General features: G+C 35.4%; 2 protein-coding genes across 3 annotated transcripts; one reads left to right on the top strand and one right to left on the bottom strand.

The window, feature by feature from the left end:
• The first annotated feature begins 225 nt into the window (after positions 1–225).
• LOC139896011 (uncharacterized) lies at positions 226–1,309 on the top strand. The gene is made up of 2 exons (XM_071878590.1): positions 226–558; positions 833–1,309. The coding sequence occupies exons 1-2, from the start codon at positions 226–228 to the stop codon at positions 1,307–1,309; spliced, it is 810 nt and encodes a 269-aa protein (XP_071734691.1).
• A 379-nt stretch (positions 1,310–1,688) lies between these two features.
• LOC139896010 (ubiquitin C-terminal hydrolase 12-like) lies at positions 1,689–12,164 on the bottom strand. Of its 2 annotated transcripts, none has more exons than XM_071878588.1 (32): positions 12,078–12,164; positions 11,656–11,725; positions 11,378–11,525; positions 11,114–11,271; positions 10,428–10,693; positions 10,130–10,348; positions 9,935–10,043; positions 9,747–9,862; positions 9,278–9,376; positions 7,907–8,016; positions 7,632–7,706; positions 6,943–7,021; positions 6,707–6,853; positions 6,535–6,615; positions 6,344–6,463; positions 6,049–6,171; positions 5,756–5,833; positions 5,569–5,657; positions 5,072–5,180; positions 4,922–4,990; positions 4,667–4,777; positions 4,471–4,526; positions 4,206–4,383; positions 3,965–4,066; positions 3,797–3,868; positions 3,571–3,636; positions 3,395–3,460; positions 3,081–3,164; positions 2,862–2,978; positions 2,688–2,762; positions 2,496–2,582; positions 1,689–2,237 (listed from the first exon to the last, which is right to left on the bottom strand). In XM_071878588.1, exons 1-32 carry the CDS (start codon positions 12,105–12,107, stop codon positions 2,196–2,198), a joined length of 3,351 nt encoding a protein of 1,116 aa, XP_071734689.1. In that variant the 5' UTR covers positions 12,108–12,164; the 3' UTR covers positions 1,689–2,195. The 2 variants fall into 2 exon arrangements, with proteins under 2 accessions (XP_071734689.1, XP_071734690.1); XM_071878589.1 differs by having other exon boundaries at positions 2,862–2,975.
• Positions 12,165–17,697: the final 5,533 nt, after the last annotated feature.

Below are 17,697 nucleotides of genomic sequence, written 5' to 3'. Positions count from 1 at the left end.
TTCCTTTTCCTATCATAATATTAGATTAATATTTTTATTGTTATTTATGAAAATAAACACAAATAGTGTTCCATTGTCACGCTCATGTTTTCCTTTAGCAAAATCCCCTAGCAAAGTAATTCAGTAATTAATACTCGTACTCTATAAAACCTTTCTAAACACTTAATTGATACAATCCACAACAATAGCATCAAAGAGAGCAGCTAGCCTGCCGAACTAGAAAAAATGGCAATTTCTTCGTTGTTCTTATTTCCATCACAAACTTCTTTATTCGTCACACTAATGTCGATCATAAACATGTTGTCTCTTATTACTGCCGGATACATGGAATTGAGTGGCAAAAATAAGCAGTATGCAAAGTTTTTCGACGCCAACATTTCAACAAATTCTAGAGATGATGCCGACACTAAGTTGTCTAGTAGAAATGGTATGCTCGTATTTTATACCCCATCGTTCCTCATCGCTCTTGTTTCATTCATCGTTTTTACCCGTCAAGATCTTCGATTCAGTATGATCGTCTATGTTCTAATTATTCATTTCTTAAAGCGGATACTTGAGGTACGTACGTTCTACACTTTCAAATATTTTTTTTTTTTTTGGTAAGCAAGGAAACTCTCCTATGAACGAGCACATTGGCTCGCCCATAGAAAGTAAAACCTCGGGTAATCAAGCCCCCGAGCGCGAGACCTGGTACCGGGTGAATTGCGCATTATGCGCACCCTCTAGTTACACTTTCATTTTCTTTTTCTCAATATATATGAATATACAAATGTTCATAATTACTATAGTTTTGTCCCTTATTTTTTGTTTTAAATACCTTCAGTTTGTGTAGGTTCTGTTTGTTCACAATTTTAGTGGTTCCATGATGCTTGATGCTGCAAAAACTATCGGTTTAAGCTACTCTATATCGACGGCTACCATGATTTACGCACAATATTTATGTCAAGAATGTCCCGATCAGCCTTATGTGGATCTTAAATATATTGGACTTGGCCTGTTTTTAATAGGAGTAACGGGGAACTTTTACCATCATAACATTCTATCTAATTTAAGGAAGAAAGGCAGCAAAGACTATAAAATCCCGAAAGGAGGATTATTCGAGTTGGTTATATGCCCACATTATTTCTTCGAGATCGTTGAGTTCATAGGAGTTTTTTGTATCTCTCAAACAACGTTTACACTATGTTTCACTGTCGGCACGATGTTCCTCTTGATAGGTCGGAGCCATGCCACGAGAAAATGGTACGTTACGAAGTTTGGAAGTAAGTTTAGCAAGGATGTTAAAGCTATAATTCCGTATGTATTTTAGAAACTTATAAGATGGTGCTTATATATTTTAATTCGACGGTGATGATGCATACAAAAATAACGATGATTTTGTAAAGCAATAAATCGTCTAAAGCATAATTGGTGACGTACGACTATAATATAAAGTTGTATACACCTTAAGAACATTATTTTTATAATGAAATTACCTACGTTATGTTTTGACATTCTGATTGAGAAGTATTATGTTGACGGAATACATAATTACTTTTAATGTATCACAAAGGGAACGACTAATTTACGTGTACGCTATATTACTCGCAAACAATTTTTTCAAATCAATAATTAAGCATTTAATAACAAAATTAATTATGATAGAGGAAGGGAGTTTACATTTATACATCTATAGTCTAATTATAAATGAGAAAATCGATATATCTCATTTGCACTTGATGTAGATGAATCGTCAGCTATGACGTAACACAAATATTTCATGTTTAATTTCGTATAATGATGGAATCATCAAAATGTAGAACAACCTGAAATGTAGTGAAAGTTGCACAGAAATTGAAGTTTTTACACGAACTATACCCTATACAACATAGACCCAAAATCATAGGCTCTAAAGTCTTGTAACTCTAAGGTACACTCAAATGGAAGATGGGAATTATAACCTAAACAAAACTACATCTCACCCAAAGAAGGATGATGCTACTGCACAAAGAAAGAGTGTGATTCAATATGATAATATGCTGCTACCTTTTTCACAAAGAATTACACATCTACAGGAATCATGTTTATGCTTGCATTCTCTTGCTGCTAGGTTCATGCGTTTTGATTAATCCTTCCCCACAAAGATACAGTCCATTCACAAATATTATAACTTGGCCGACTTGCAGCAGCTTCGGCGCAGATTATTATTCCATAACTTAGTTGTAAATTCTAACCGGTTTCTCAAACGTGTGACGGTTCTGCAAAAGAGCAATATTCTAACATTACAAGTCTTCAACTAACAAGGACTGGCATAAATTTTAAATTAACCTACTGATTCATAATACAGATACTTTGGGGAATCATTTAAAACAATTATTTTTTATTTACCCATCAGTTGATGTCTAATGAAAGAAAAATTCAAAACGTTTATCACTGTACTGTTTCTTCTTACAAAAAAAAACAAAAATTAAAATCCGAGTAATTCAGTGCTATGGTATCATATAGAAGATACGAACCTGATTCGCAGCATACGACCTCTTGGGGGTGTTGTCAGAGTGCTCCAACCCTAGATATTGTTCCCAAGCACCATAAACATCTCTTCTCTGAAACCAGAAGAACCACGCACAATGACGTTAAGACATATAAACACTAGTACTTGCACGTAATGAGGTCCTTTATCACATTCTTTAAATGAAAATATTACACACCTGAAAACGAGTCGAGACGATATCCGAGTCCTGAAGGTACGTGGGACGACCCAAAGACATAAAAGCAAACTTCCACTGACACATTATTAGTTCCAAATAAGAAGTATTTAGTTAGAAAGTAAGTCAAATAATAATTTAGGGATTAAATACTTAGAGAAATGAAGACATATATACCTTTGAAAATTCCTCATCTTGAACCTGTAACTTCTTCTGTATCCGTACTTTAACTTCAGCTAAAGTTTCACCCTCACGAATGACCAGGAAAAATGGTTCGCCAAAGTTCTGGACCTGCTGTATTATCAATACACATGTAGACACGAACTGTTTAGTACTATAACAACTGACTGAAAAAACTGCAAGCACAAATTTATTCTTAGTCATACGCAAAACCACCTGGTTTTGAGCTGTGTCTTTCGTGAAATGATAAACATGAATTAGACGATCCTGAGGACCCAGATCCTTTTCTTCATCTGGAACCTGTAAGAAAAATAGTCTCAGTATACGTGCAGAAACCATCGTTCTGTCACCAATAACTTTAAACAAATAGTAATTGGGATTTGAATAGACAAAAACAATAACTAACAAAACATATTGAAAAAGAAAGAAGAAATGGAGTGTTTAGTAGAAATATTAGAACAAATGTAAACCAGTAACCATGTGAATAACCTCAACAACATCAGTGTGATACGTGATTATTAAGTACATACCTCCTCAGCACGCAACGTCCAGTATTGATCATTAATATTCTCGATTTTCTCATTAAGGGGGAAGATCTGCATATGTGGCAACAAATTAGGTAGAAAAGTAAATCACATGCTCGGGAGACTACAACGATACATTGGAAGATAAAGGTTGGCTTATCAAACTTGAAAACATCAGATACCTTGTAAATTTTGTGGTAGAAAACCTCGAGTAGTCGAAGTTCTGCATCTTTATTAGATAGCTCAACCTGTTCCAAAGCAGTTAAACGCAATTTACCAAAAAACTCGAAAGAAGTGGGAACACAAAAGTACCAGATGACACAGATTTGGCGTCCATAATGTATACAAATTTTACAGTATCAACAATACAAAATTTAACTAATATCTATAATTTTTTGCTGCATGTACCTTCGTCTTAAGATCATTAATTACATCCCCCACCGTGCTTTGCTTTGGCAACCTAATAGTATGTATTACCACCTAACATTTAGTCAACAAAACATGTCAGCAAAAAAAAAATAATAATAATAATTCTAACCTAGCGTAAACGAAGGTGTCTAAAAACCAGGAAGTTACCTCATCTTTAGTAGCATGATGAAAGGCAACTTTCAGGGTTTTCAGGCCTTGTAGTTCTGGCAAAGGTATATCCAATACTTCATAATACAAAATATCTGAAGACTGCAATAAGATAGCAAAGTTACAGGGTAAACTTTTCAAGTTTTCAACTGAATTATCTAATGTAAAAGCAACCCTATATAAGAAACACCAGCAGAAGCATGATGTATATGATGTGAAAATCAAAACAGGAAATTATTACCTGATTGTAGTGAGCCAGCATGTCAGAGAGATGTTCGACTCCGCGATACTTGATTGGCTGTGGTTTAGGTTGTTGGGAATAGCAGTTGTGAGATGTAAGCCTAATTTTAGATGGGTCGTCTAAGTTTAGATGGCGTGCAAGTTTTTCAACAACGTCGTCATAATTATTAAGTTTTGACCTGCAATGCAAGAAGAATAAGTAAACCCTTGAACTATAACCGTGATCAAGTTGATAAATTCAAACACCAGTGCATCAAGGAACTCACAATTCCAATGAAAACTCATCCTCCTTGGGCTTCTCCAGCGAACGAAAACGCACAACCTATGCACCATCCAATATTATTAGCAAACTGGGGTTATAAGATGTTTCTTAATCATAGTATCTTAAAATACACACACTAGAGTAACAAATATAAAATAAAGAACCAGAGGTCTCAAGATATATCACGATTCGTGTTATACCTGGCGATTGTGAACATACTCCAGAAAAGAGGGAACATCCGGATAGCGACAAGTTTCTGCATCTTCGACCTTAAGAGGTTTCTGAATGCAAATGATGTCTCCATCTTCAAGCTTAAACCCATAACCAAACAAAAGTAATTTGCAATCAGATAATGCCAACACTAAATTATAAGAACACAAGTGTAATAATAACAACAGAAAGATTGCAACTGACGATTAAAAAAAAAAGAGCTACCACCAAACTAGTACACATACCTGACTACCTCGAAACGTTAACTTTTTGTCAATGTGTTCGCACATGACATTAGGTTCAAACTTAATTTCCTGGATTCGAGAGATAATATGAAAGGAACAAATTTTAGATTCAGAAGAACACAGAATTCAAACAATATATGAAGCAGAAACCTCAAATAGTTCAATTTCTTCATCTGGTGCAAAGCCAGCCAGTGCATTCAGTTTGGCCACAACTTCGATTGGCTTTCCGGTGCCCTTCACAAAGAGCCGTCCGACATACCTGGCATGTACAAGAGCATCAGAAGATTGCCACTTTCACATAGTATAGATAACAGATAATTGTGATGATGCAATACATGGTACTAATTGGTGCTAGGATCATTCGAGGATGACATGTGACCAGAAATTCGACTATAAACAATACACCTTATAGGTGGAAAATTGGGCCGTTCAAGCAGGGTGTGTGAAGGGTCAAATAGGATTGTATCAAAACGGGTAATTCTAAAGTATGGCTCAAGTTTAATTGTCTACTGAATTAATGTGCAAGTAATGTACTAAATATGGTAAGATATTCAAAGCAAGTAAACTAACATAACTGGCAGTCACAGATACAGAGCAAATGATAGCACGCCGACATAGATTTAATGAGTTAAAGAAAGAACGCATACCTAAGTTCCTCCTTGAAAGGATTGTAAATTTTAAAGAAAAGTAATATTTCCTCTTTAGTTTTCTCAGGTGGAGGTATCGGCCGTAGATCCTGCATTGATAAGACCATTGCGTTTGCAAGTTAGACAAATGTTGAGTTGATATCACCCAACGAAGATTCAGAAAAAACAAGTCATCACAAAGGTATACCTGTCCAAGTTCTACTTCGAGAAACAACTTAAGCTCAGCAGTGTTACCCTTATTTGATATCTCTTTCAGATGTCCAACCTAAAAGGCCAAACACAATGAACTTGGGATGTCAATTACACCTACAATCTATGCATGTATAAAGGATCCTAATACTGGAAATAGCCCAGAGCCCCAAAGGAGAGCCCAGTAAACAAATTGGACTTAAAAAAGGTAAAAACTGATGTACAACAAAAGGAATCCCTATGCCCAGTTAGTAGTTAAACTAGTAATATGAAAACTAATAAAATACATACAGATTGAGCTTCTTCTTGAGGCGTCAAAGGACGATTTGGCCGGTAAGTGTGATTTTGGCGTTTTGCCCATAGCCAGAAACGCTGGCATTGCACTGGGATACCCAATTCTTTAGCTACATCTTCCTGAAAATGGATTCGAGGTTACATACAACAAAATAAGTAACCTGACAAAGTATGCATGATGTTGTTAAAGGCTTCAAGGTGTTTAATCCAAGTTGATTCACTATAAGTTGCAAAAAAAATAATACACAAAACTGAAAGAAAAGGAATAACAAAGAGAAACTGGGCATCTTACCTTAAAAAGGGAAAAAGGCGTTTGTTTTTGGATGCGGAAGCTACGAACTTTGTCATGATCAACTAGATCAAAATATAAATCTTTTCCTATATGTTCGCGAAGGTCTTCATCTCGAGCAACCTAATCTCATTACATTACAGGGGAAGTCAAAGACTATTTCATAATTGAAGAATGTGGTCAGCAAGTCTTACCTTTATGATTGTATACAAATGTGCCTCTGCCTTCTCCTTCCTTTTTTGCTCCTTCTCTTCTTGTTCTTTTTTCAACCTTACCTGAAAGATATTAAAGCATGTTCAGAATGTTATTTTTTAGGATATGATAGATCTTTTTATAAAAACAGAAAAAGATAAATAAGTAGTGTACTCTTAGGTGCTCCGCTATATCCTCCTCGTCCACATTACAGATTATTTTTTCTTTATCACATTCACGTATATACACAAGCATATATGCATTTGAATACTTTGTGAATTTGAAGGGTGAATTATTGAACCCAGGATTAGCTTGAGGCAACTGTCACACGAGTAAATGTATAAAATCAGAGCAAGTAGATGTGAAGAGTAGCTTTTCTAGATATACATAATAACTTATCAATGAATCACCTCCTCCTCGCCCCCATACTGCTCATCTAACGCTCTCTTAATGTCTTCTTTGGTTACACGTTCATCATCAAACTTAAACCTACAAAAAAGTGCAACTTCAGTAATAACAAAAAAATGTATATTATCATTGAAATAAGATATGGCATGTAACAAATTGTGAAATACTGTAACTGACTGATTGATAGTATCATTAACAGTAATTTGACTTTTAAGTGAGTAAGAAATATTAATTTAATCATATACTCCTCAAATGCACACGCATCAGCATGCACACATATATTATGTCAAAATATATAGGTGATAAAAAAAATACAGCACATTTCCAGATAAAATAGAAAAAGTAATAATGGTCTCTTTATCTTATGATTGATTCAGGTTACATTACGTAATCCTAAAAGTCCTTTTTTATCACACTTGACATAATTATAAGGTGGAAAGGCAAATGATGACTGAAGAAATGGCTTGGTGATGTTAACTGAGAACGTCATGGCTGCCAACAAGTAATACGTATATAATTTTTACATTTGAATCACTTCTATTTACAAGCAAATGCAGCCATTTTATTAATAAGGATTGCACATAAAATGAGCATTGAGGAGATGTAACAAGCATATAGATTCAAAACCAAAAACTGTAATTGAAAACAACACCAGATCATGAATAAATGATAAATGTGATAGAGTTCACACCATTGATCAGAAAGGGTCGGTCGGATATAAGCATAATAATGTCCACCATGCACCCCACCACTGTGAACCAATACACTGCACAAAAGAGATGTTAAACCAAAAATGATCAGCAAATATCTATTAAAAGATGCAGAACATAAATACGAGCTGCGTAAGTCATATGAGAATTGTTACAATTTTAAAAAACTTGCATCTTACAGAAGTCACCAGCAACTGAACATAGTAGACAATAAACATCTGTAACTCAGAAGAAAATTTCAAGAAGATAATAGTACCTGTGAAGAGTATAGAGGTTGCGAACGCTTCTGTCTGCCTGAGGTGATAAATATTTCCCATCATCTCTATCAAGATCAAGTTGCAATGGGAATTCATACCGATCATTTATCTGAATTGTCAAGTACATTTACATACAGAATCCGAAATGAGATGACTGACTTAGTAAGTAGCCTTTTGATATTACAATCGTTGTGTAATAGCAAAAACTTTTAACACAATACACCAAGGTATGCCAGTATCATAAGTTGAATTCAGAATAAAGTCAACATCATGTATATCATGAATAATAAATGCTAAGAGCACTTGGTATCCATACAAAAATCGACCGTCCCCCTAAAATCGACGCCGGGATCGACGGTCGGTCGACACCGGCACGGCGTCGATCTCGCCGTCGATTTCCAGCCTCCCAAATTCGACGGTGGCTTTTTGACCGTTGGAGGGTTTTTTTCTTTTTTGAATTTGTTTCTTTTTTCTTCTTGTTAATTTTGGTACTCGTATTTTTAATCTATTTTTTTTTTTCAGGTTGAAGCTCTACTGCTGCTGCTGTTTGACATTAAAGGTGAAGAAGAAGATACTTAGGTTTTTGTAAAAGTTGGGCTTATTTTGTTTTACATGGGCCAAACCATTTTTAATTTACTCCGTAATATTTTTATCATAAATATTAAAACGTATTTAATTAATTATTTTGTTTTTATATTAAATTAGTTAAATACAATATTTAAAAATCAATTTAAAAAATAAAAAATGGACACTGAAATTGACACTGAAATGGACACTGTGGACACCTCCACCTTACACACTCTCAGTCAATTTCAGTGTCAAAAATGGACACTGAAATTGACACTGAAAAATGGACACGGACACCTTGTGCTCTAACAGATATATGATAGTGTATTCAACTTAATTCCACTAATGAATGAGATCGATATTGTAAACAACCCTTCACTCATGACTTTAGGATAAGAAAAGTAAATTTTAAATATATGGTTGAAGTTTCAGAACATAATTACAGCATGAATCAAGAAAAGTCTCAGGCTCAGAAATACAGCAATAATGTGGCTCCTAAACGGTGAGAAGGGAACAAGCATGAACAAATAGAATGTTAAAAATAACCAAATTCAAAGACCAAAATAAATAAATGTAACGCTTAACCTATGGCTTGGACCAAAACATTGGATAGAATGTTATAAAACAACATGAACGTTGATTAAGCAAGTAAGAACATGTGCCAAAGAACAAGCCAGGACATCAACCATATTTTAAGAGAGTTGTCGAAGTTAGCATTGTCACAAAGGCTGATGTCCATACAGACAGAATCAGGCAGCAAAGATACATATAACAAAGTATGACATTCACGAAAAATTACTGACCTTCACCATTGTGTCTCGCATGAAATCATATTCAAAACGTTTTAACTGGAGTTGAAGAACAGGAGGAAAATCAATAAACAGAACTCCCTTCTTTGCATCCTGTAATGGTCATGACAAAGTAAAGCATTCATCAGCTAGTGACAATGATAGAAGCTTATTTATTGTGTGTATGGTGGTTAGAAGCCAAATTGTGTTTATACTAGGGTGTTTTTTTATGTTAAAAAAGAAGAAAAACTGTTCTCCTTGGGTATCAACAAAAGCCAACCGAAGTATCCCAGGTAGTTCTTTTATTTTCAATTAGAAAATTATGTAGCAAACTGTAATATGGAGAGATTTTAGAGTGTAAATACAATTTCCCATAGTCTGACAAGTCAAATCAATATTCAACCTCCGATGGTGTGATGTCCAGATGTGGCACCAGACAACTTCTAAAAGCAATAGATTAAAAAGTAGTAAATATCGACCTAACCTGTAATCCATGTTGTTCAGCATGATATTTATTGTCACCTTCAAGACGTTCTACTTCCACATACTTATCAAAAGAGGCATATACGTCTCGACAACCTTTTACATCAAGCTGAAGATCTGATATAACATACAAATAAGTAGATAACTCAAATGTTTAAAATGAAATACTCTTTTTTAAGATGTCTCTACCATAATACGACTCCTTTCTCGTTGATTTGTAGTCAACATTTATGCATTCAATATAGTTCATATGATGTCCTTCAAACAACTGCTGAATTGTACCCTCCACAACAGTTCCCTGTGCCAGAGAAAGATAATTAGTACATAAGTAGGTTCTATCAACAAGTGACAATATTCAAGTTTGGTGACTAAATAACTATGTACCTTCATTTTGTCTTCCAGCTTCTCACAGAGAACTCGATTGAGTTCTTGAACATCATGTTGCATAAAAGAATCGTAAGTATCCCAGCCAAACGACTTTGTCAACTCTTTTGTGGCGACACTTGTGTCACTGTATTGAAGCTTATAAAATAAACTCTGCAAAGCCAGTGGTATGCTCCCTGATGGCATGTCATTTTCAGTTGTTGGCATATGATAAACAGCCTGGTTAAAAAGGTAAAATGTGAATGTTATATTTAGAATGATATCCCTGAGCATTGACTAATGTAATAAAATCACCAACCTTTCTGAAATAAGGGATATGGTATAAGGTCTGTAGCAGGGAGTTCATATAACACGTAGCACCTTGATTTTTGAGGCCTACATAACCAGTCTCCTTCTTAGAATCATGTGACCAGTAATCAACAACCTTTCGAACTGCCACATCAGCTTCAACTACACATGTATCATTCAATAGATAGCCTCTACTCGGGTCATATAGCTCACTTAGAGGCATAAATGAAGTGAAACCCCAATCACTCTCTCGTGAATTAAACTGGTGTTGTGTGTCTGCAAGATGAGGAGATACTCAAATATCACAAACCAAAAATAACAGAAAACAAAAAAGACGATATGAAACTCAAGAGATAATAAGGCCCAAATCAAATTACAGCATTACACCTAGAAAAAAGAATCACTATCCATCTGTGTCCATACAAAGTGTAGGAATTTCCGTTTGACAAGGGTGTCAAGCCTCGCATATATATAGGGCTTCATGGCATATAAAGTTGGCAAAAGTGTACAAGTACTATGTTAAAATGAATGAATTTATATATCATAAGGAGTGCTATGGCCAAAGTATTCATAGACAATCGCTATTTTCAATATTATACATATGTCCAGTTTTGTGCTTCAGCTATAGAAAGTGTACTGAATATCAGAGACAATTGTCTAAAAATTATACTCCGTAATAATTAGTAAGTGGTTTACCTTTTCTGATAGTGAACTTATTATGAATTTGATTAGCTACGGCTAAGCTGAACTGCGCATATCTACTCCAACCATATGGTAGAGCTGACGAATCAGCAACATCAAGATACATTGACAGATGGTCAACATTATTTCCTTTCGGAAATATAAGAACTCGCCTGGCCATACAAAACACAATGTCAACTAACATGTAATCAATTACCACAACCACATCTTAGATTAAAATCCCAACACATTAAGTAGGTAGTCTACAAATCAACATACCATTTATAACCTCCAACAGTGAAAACATCAGAGTATAACTTTTTACTATTCACCCTCGAAAAATTTTCTATCGTCCAAGTAAACCTTGCTGATGGTGGATCATCAGCTACTGGTGCATCAACGGCATTTGCAGCTTCTGCGGGTGCAACTAACAAAACCAATCATCAGTTAAGTAACGAACCTAAAAATATAACGGACACTGCAATTCATCACATCAAATTCTACAAACATTAACAGAAAATTTCGAATCTTATAAACAAAAACCTAGTAAAAAGTACCTTCCATTGGTTGAGATCCTTCAGTGGCAGCCAAATCAGAATGCGGAACTAGCATCTCATCATCTTCAGCCTGCAATATTAAATAATAAAAGATCAAAGGAATCGGATCTGACAGCAATTACTAATTCAAAACCCTAGAAATGATATACGTTCCCCAAAAGTGTGAGAACGAAACAGAAATCATAAATTAAATCGAGTAAAGCTAATAATTAAAACGTGTCAGAAAGAAGATCATTAATGAGATCGCAGCTGAATAAGATGATCAAGTGAGTATGAAGAAGCAAACAAAAGTTAAAACACTATGTATATATAGATGTATATACAGGTATAAAGATAATAAATATTATGTACGTTGCGTGTGCATGTGTTTAAATAAAGTGAGAAAGACGCGATGTGTGTGGTTTAGAGACGGAGATGATTACATCAATCGGAGCGGGAGTCATGAGAGTCATCGGCGGTGAAGGAAATTTTGAGGGAAGGGGGAGGTAGTAAACGTGGGTGGATTTTGATGAATTTTAATTCTTTATTTTTATCTATATATATATATATATATATATATATATATATATATATATATATATATACTCGTACTATAGAGTACGTAATTCATCATTTTCGTCATTATTAATTTATTAATTATTAATTATAATTATAATTATAATTATAATATTATAATATAATAATTATATTATAATTATAATTATAATTATAATAATTATATAATTATATTATAATATAATATAATTATAAATTATATATCTTATAAATTATAAATAAACCATAATTATAATTATAATAAAATAATAATAATAATAATATTCAATTCTTTTAATTTTAATTTATTAACACACATGCTAATTATCATGAATTGGTTACTCTTTTCTAGCTTATTTTGTGATAACGTCATAGAAGTTCATACGATAAATTATGGAACACTTGTATTTTTTTTTTTTTGAACAGCCAAATTTTATAAACTACTCACTCTAGAAAGAAACTAGAAGAGCAACCACAAAAAACTTACAATGGCTTACAAAGCCAATCGTTCTTAGAAATATTACATTTGCTTCTATATCTAATCCAATTAAACGAGAAATTACATATAGAATCAAAAAGATCTGCTTTCTTCATCTTGTTCTCACCAAAGATCACATTGTTCCTGTACCTCCACATAATCCACAAATAAGCAGCCATAATAATGAACATATGGTCCTTCACTCTTGCCGTAAAATTCCAATTGTTTAACCAAGCCAAACCTTGATTCCAAGAGCAAAAGTGAGGCATATCTGCATTAGTCCAAAGTTGCACTCTGGACCACACTTGAGATGCGATCGGACATTCAAACAAGACGTGCTCCGTTGATTCGACGCTGAATCCGCATGAAGGACAATCAATGTGCATAATTTCCAAGCCCTTTTTAGACAGATTGAGACGAGATGGAAGTTTATTCAACTCCACCCTCCACATAAAAATATTAACTTTGCGAGGAAGGGTGTTAATCCAACGAGTAGAATGGCCATTCGAAGGTAACAACATATTGTCTATCATCATTCTCCCATCTTTAACTAAATAACAGCTTTGTTTCGAGATAGTGCAAGCCCACGAATCCATTTGATCCCCCAACACGAAAGAATCGATAACCAACTTTAAATCTTGCAAAAGAGCCTGATGACGACAAGAAGTTAACTCCCGAGACCAGTCCCAAACCCAAACCCCATTGATGAACCTGTCTGCAATAGTACAATCACCATTCATATCAAGAGAAAAAATACGACCAAACCTGGAAGCAAGCGAGCAATCACCAATCCAAATATCTTTCCAAAATTTAGTGTTTGCGCCGTTTCCCACCTTTCTCTTGAAGACATTATTGAGAATTATATTTTGAGTATGTAGATCAGACCAAGAAGAAGTGATGGAACCCCATGTACCACGCCTATTATGTCTGATCTGAGCGCCCGAATTCTCATCACCATGAATTACCTTGATAACTTTCACCCATAACGCCTTGCTGTCGGTCAACAATCGCCACCTCCATTTCAACAATAAAGCCAAGTTGAAAGCTTTTAAGCTCCCCACATTAAGGCCACCTTTAGAATATGGAGCTAGAACTTGTTGCCAATTAATCCACGTCATCTTTCGCCCTTCTTCACCACCTCCCCAAAAAAATCTAGAACGTAAACTCTCCAATTTTTTAAGAACACCAACTGGGCATTTATATAATGAAAAAAAATAAATGCCCAAACTACCTAAAACAGATTTGATGAGCGTTAGACGTCCTCCCATAGATAACAAGTTACCTTTCCATCTGGATAACTTTTTAACAAATCGATCTTCCAACACCTTCCAGTTTTTCACTAACTTCATGTTGGCACCAAGAGGAAGCCCTAAATAATTAAGTGGAAAAGCACCAGCCATACAACCTGTTTGAGTAGCCATGATGCCTAATTCCACTTCCATAACACCCACACCATAAACCTTGGACTTATCTATGTTAATCTTCAATCCAGAAATATCATGAAACAAAGAGAACAACCTTATAATGTTCTCCATGTCCAAAGAATTCCATTCTGAAACAATCATAACGTCATCGGCGTAGAATAAATGAGACACGATAACCTCCGAATTAGCTATTCGAGCTCCCTGGATCAGACCTGAAGAAACATACTCATGCAATAAAATGTTTAGACCCTCCATGACAATTAAAAATAAAAAAGGACTTAAGGGATCCCCTTGTCGTAAACCCCTTAGAATAGGGAATTCACGAGTAGGACTACCGTTAATGATAACTGAAGATCTGGCCGACTTGAGACACATAAAAATCCAAGCAATCCAAGTCGAGCCGAAACCTAAACGCATCATCATATAATTCAAAAACTCCCAATTAACAGTATCGAATGCTTTCTCGAAGTCTACTTTAAATAACAGCATTTTCTTATTATTCTTCTTGTACCACTCTATGACTTCGTTAAGAATCAACGGACCGTCTAGAATTTGTCGACCTCTAATAAACGCCGTTTGTTCAGGGCTTATAATTTTGTCGATCACCTTAGCAAGACGAAGAGCTAGCAACTTAGCAATAATCTTATGAAATGCACCAATTAACGAGATCGGTCTAAAATCGTTTGTGTGCATAGGCTTGGTGCTTTTCGGGATTAGAGTAATAAAGGATGAAGTCGCACCCTTAGACAACGACCGACAATTAAAAGCATTATTTACAGCTGATATAATATCAGCCTTCATAATCTCCCAAAAGTATTTGATAAAATGAAATGAAAACCCATCGGGCCCTGGTGTTTTCTGACTCCCACATGACCACACCGCCATTTTTATTTCCTGTTCCGTAAACTCACTTTCTAAGCTGACAACATCATCTCTATTCAGTGTAGAAAAAGGAGTTAGATTCGGAAACAGAACATCTGATTGCAGGGAAGAAAACTTGTTAGCGAAGAAATCAAAAAAATGATCTTTAATCTCTTTCGGATTGGAGTTCCACATACCATCGATGAGGATACCTTTGATTAGATTATGTTTTCGTTGATAATTAACCAAACCATGAAAAAATTGTGAATTTTCATCTCCCTCGATGTCCCACTTGATCCTTGATTTTTGTTGAATATCTAGATCATCCAGTTGAGAAATCTCTTCTACCTCAACGAAACTCTTTGTCCTCTCGTCTAACTCCTCGAGAGAGGCACAAGAGTTTTCCATTTTACATTCGATCTCGTTAATTCTCTCCTTTAACAAGTGAAGACGACTTTTGTCATTTAATCTATTTGCGACAACCCACGCCTTAATCTTTCGTTTTAGCCGTTTCATTTTCTCAAATAACCCCACGTTCATATCATGTTCTTTCCAAGCCGTGTCTACGAAATCTTTAAAACCATCTCTGTATAACCATGAGTTGAATACTTTGAACGGAATATGACCGAAATCCTTTCTATCCACTCGAAGAAATAAAGGAATGTGATCCGACCATCCCCTATTAAACGCCTCAACAGATAAATCCGGAATAGAGAGATTAACTTCTTGGGAAACAAAGAATCTATCAAGTAAACTCATCTTCGTTCCAGTTTTATTCATCCAAGAATATCTCCGATTGGCAAGCGGTAATTCAACTAGACCTGCATTAGCAATAAAACAATTGAAAAGAGAAGCCCCGGCGAAGTTAAAATGAGACCCGAATCTATCCGCCTCTTCTCGAACCTCATTAAAATCACCGAACATGATGTAAGACCCAGAGTGTTGAGATCTAAAATCAACTAAAAAATCCCAAAGATGAGCTTTGTCACGAATGTCTTGAGGGCCATAGACATTGACAAGAAAAAAAGGATCTTCCAACCCCGAAACTCTTCCTTTAACGATCACATAATGGTCATCGCACCATATACGCTCCCTACAAAAAAAAGAAGGATCCCATATCGACACTATCCCTCCCGAACGACCTCTCGATAGGGAACAAGCAAAATCAAAAGTCATATTACCCCACATCGTTTTTAAACGGAAAAAATCTAAATGCACCATCTTCGTTTTCTGAAGACCCAAAAACATAACACTATTACGAACGCAAAGGTCTTTGACCCACAATAGTTTTCTCCTCTTTCTACACCCCCGCACATTAAGAGAAAGAATCTTCATTTATCCACGTGATAGGCTCCAATCCTGTCAATCAGATTATGGAAAGCATTCTGACAATCTGAGACATCAACTCCCATTTTCTCACCCAAGTCCATCATCTTTTCAAGTTCGCAAAAAATGGATCCACCATGAAATTTATGAAATCCTTTATATTTGTTACTTTCGTCAGTATCTGAAGGAACTTTTTTTGGTTGAGAGGAGTTCGATCCAGAGTTAAATTCTTTACCACCTTCACCTTTTTGAGTATCACAACTTTGATGAATCCCAACGGAATCGAAAACTGTTTCTTCCACCGCTTCATTTTGAACAAAAGTATCATTATTCTCTTCTTCATTCAAATCAGAATGAACTTCAAAATTCTCCTTGACCATATCCGAATTAATTGAATTAACTTCACTGTCAATGTCATCGTCCTTATCATTACCTTCTTTTCCCTTATCTAGAATCACATTCCAATCTCCAGTTTCATGCACTAATACCGCAAACTGTTTACCTTTCACTTTGACCTCAACTTCTTCATTTATCATAGATTTCTGTTTGGTTGCAACACATACTTTACCAACAGACATAGCTGCATCCTTGCCTTTATCGAAGAACATGAATTTTCCGAATAAACCTGCTACCTTTTTATATGCAATTGTACCCCATGCACATAAAGGAAGGCCAACAATCTCAATCCAGACAAATCTCTCATCGGGAATAAAATGTTTGTAAACAGGTCTGACAATAGTATAAAAGTTCTTAAGAAAAACATTTTCCTTGAACTTGGTACAATCCTTAACTGAATCGAAATGTAACCATAACCAAAAACCTCCCACATGATGAATTGACACATTATAAAAGCCTTCTTCTTTACATATTCTATGAAAATTCAACATGGATTCAACTTCTTTCACTTTAATCAAGATAGCTTCCTGAGAATCAGGAAAAGTGACCACATCTTGATCAATTAAAGTAATTTTTTTGAGGATAATACCTGTCGTGCCTTTAGACTGATTACCTCCCGTCACAGCTTCAGCAAAGTTCAAATTACTAGTATTCCCCGGATCTGTCTCCTTGTTTACTGAAGTCTCCTCTTTGTTATAACCAGTGTCGTTTGGTTTAGAGATAAACCTACGATGGCTGCCATTAGCTGATCGATTCTGATTCAGGTGACCTCTCCCCCCTTTTCGTAACGAGGATCGTTGGAACCTAGCCAATGAAGCAAATAAATGAAAATTGCCGATCCAAATATTAGCTAGGGATTTACCCACCAACTCCTCATCTTTGACACCCACGAACCGGACAAAACCAAACCTCTTCCCATTCTTTGACCGTTTGAAAGGAATGAAGGAATCGATGACATGACCAAACGATTCACAGGTATCTCTTAAACTTTTTGCTGTCATATCCTCCGGAAAGTTAGTGATG

This window comes from Rutidosis leptorrhynchoides, chromosome 3, assembly GCF_046630445.1.
Source record: "Rutidosis leptorrhynchoides isolate AG116_Rl617_1_P2 chromosome 3, CSIRO_AGI_Rlap_v1, whole genome shotgun sequence".
Lineage (NCBI taxonomy): Eukaryota > Viridiplantae > Streptophyta > Magnoliopsida > Asterales > Asteraceae > Rutidosis > Rutidosis leptorrhynchoides.
The sequence above is the reverse complement of the archived record's forward strand: the minus strand, read 5'-3'. Positions and strand labels throughout refer to the sequence as shown.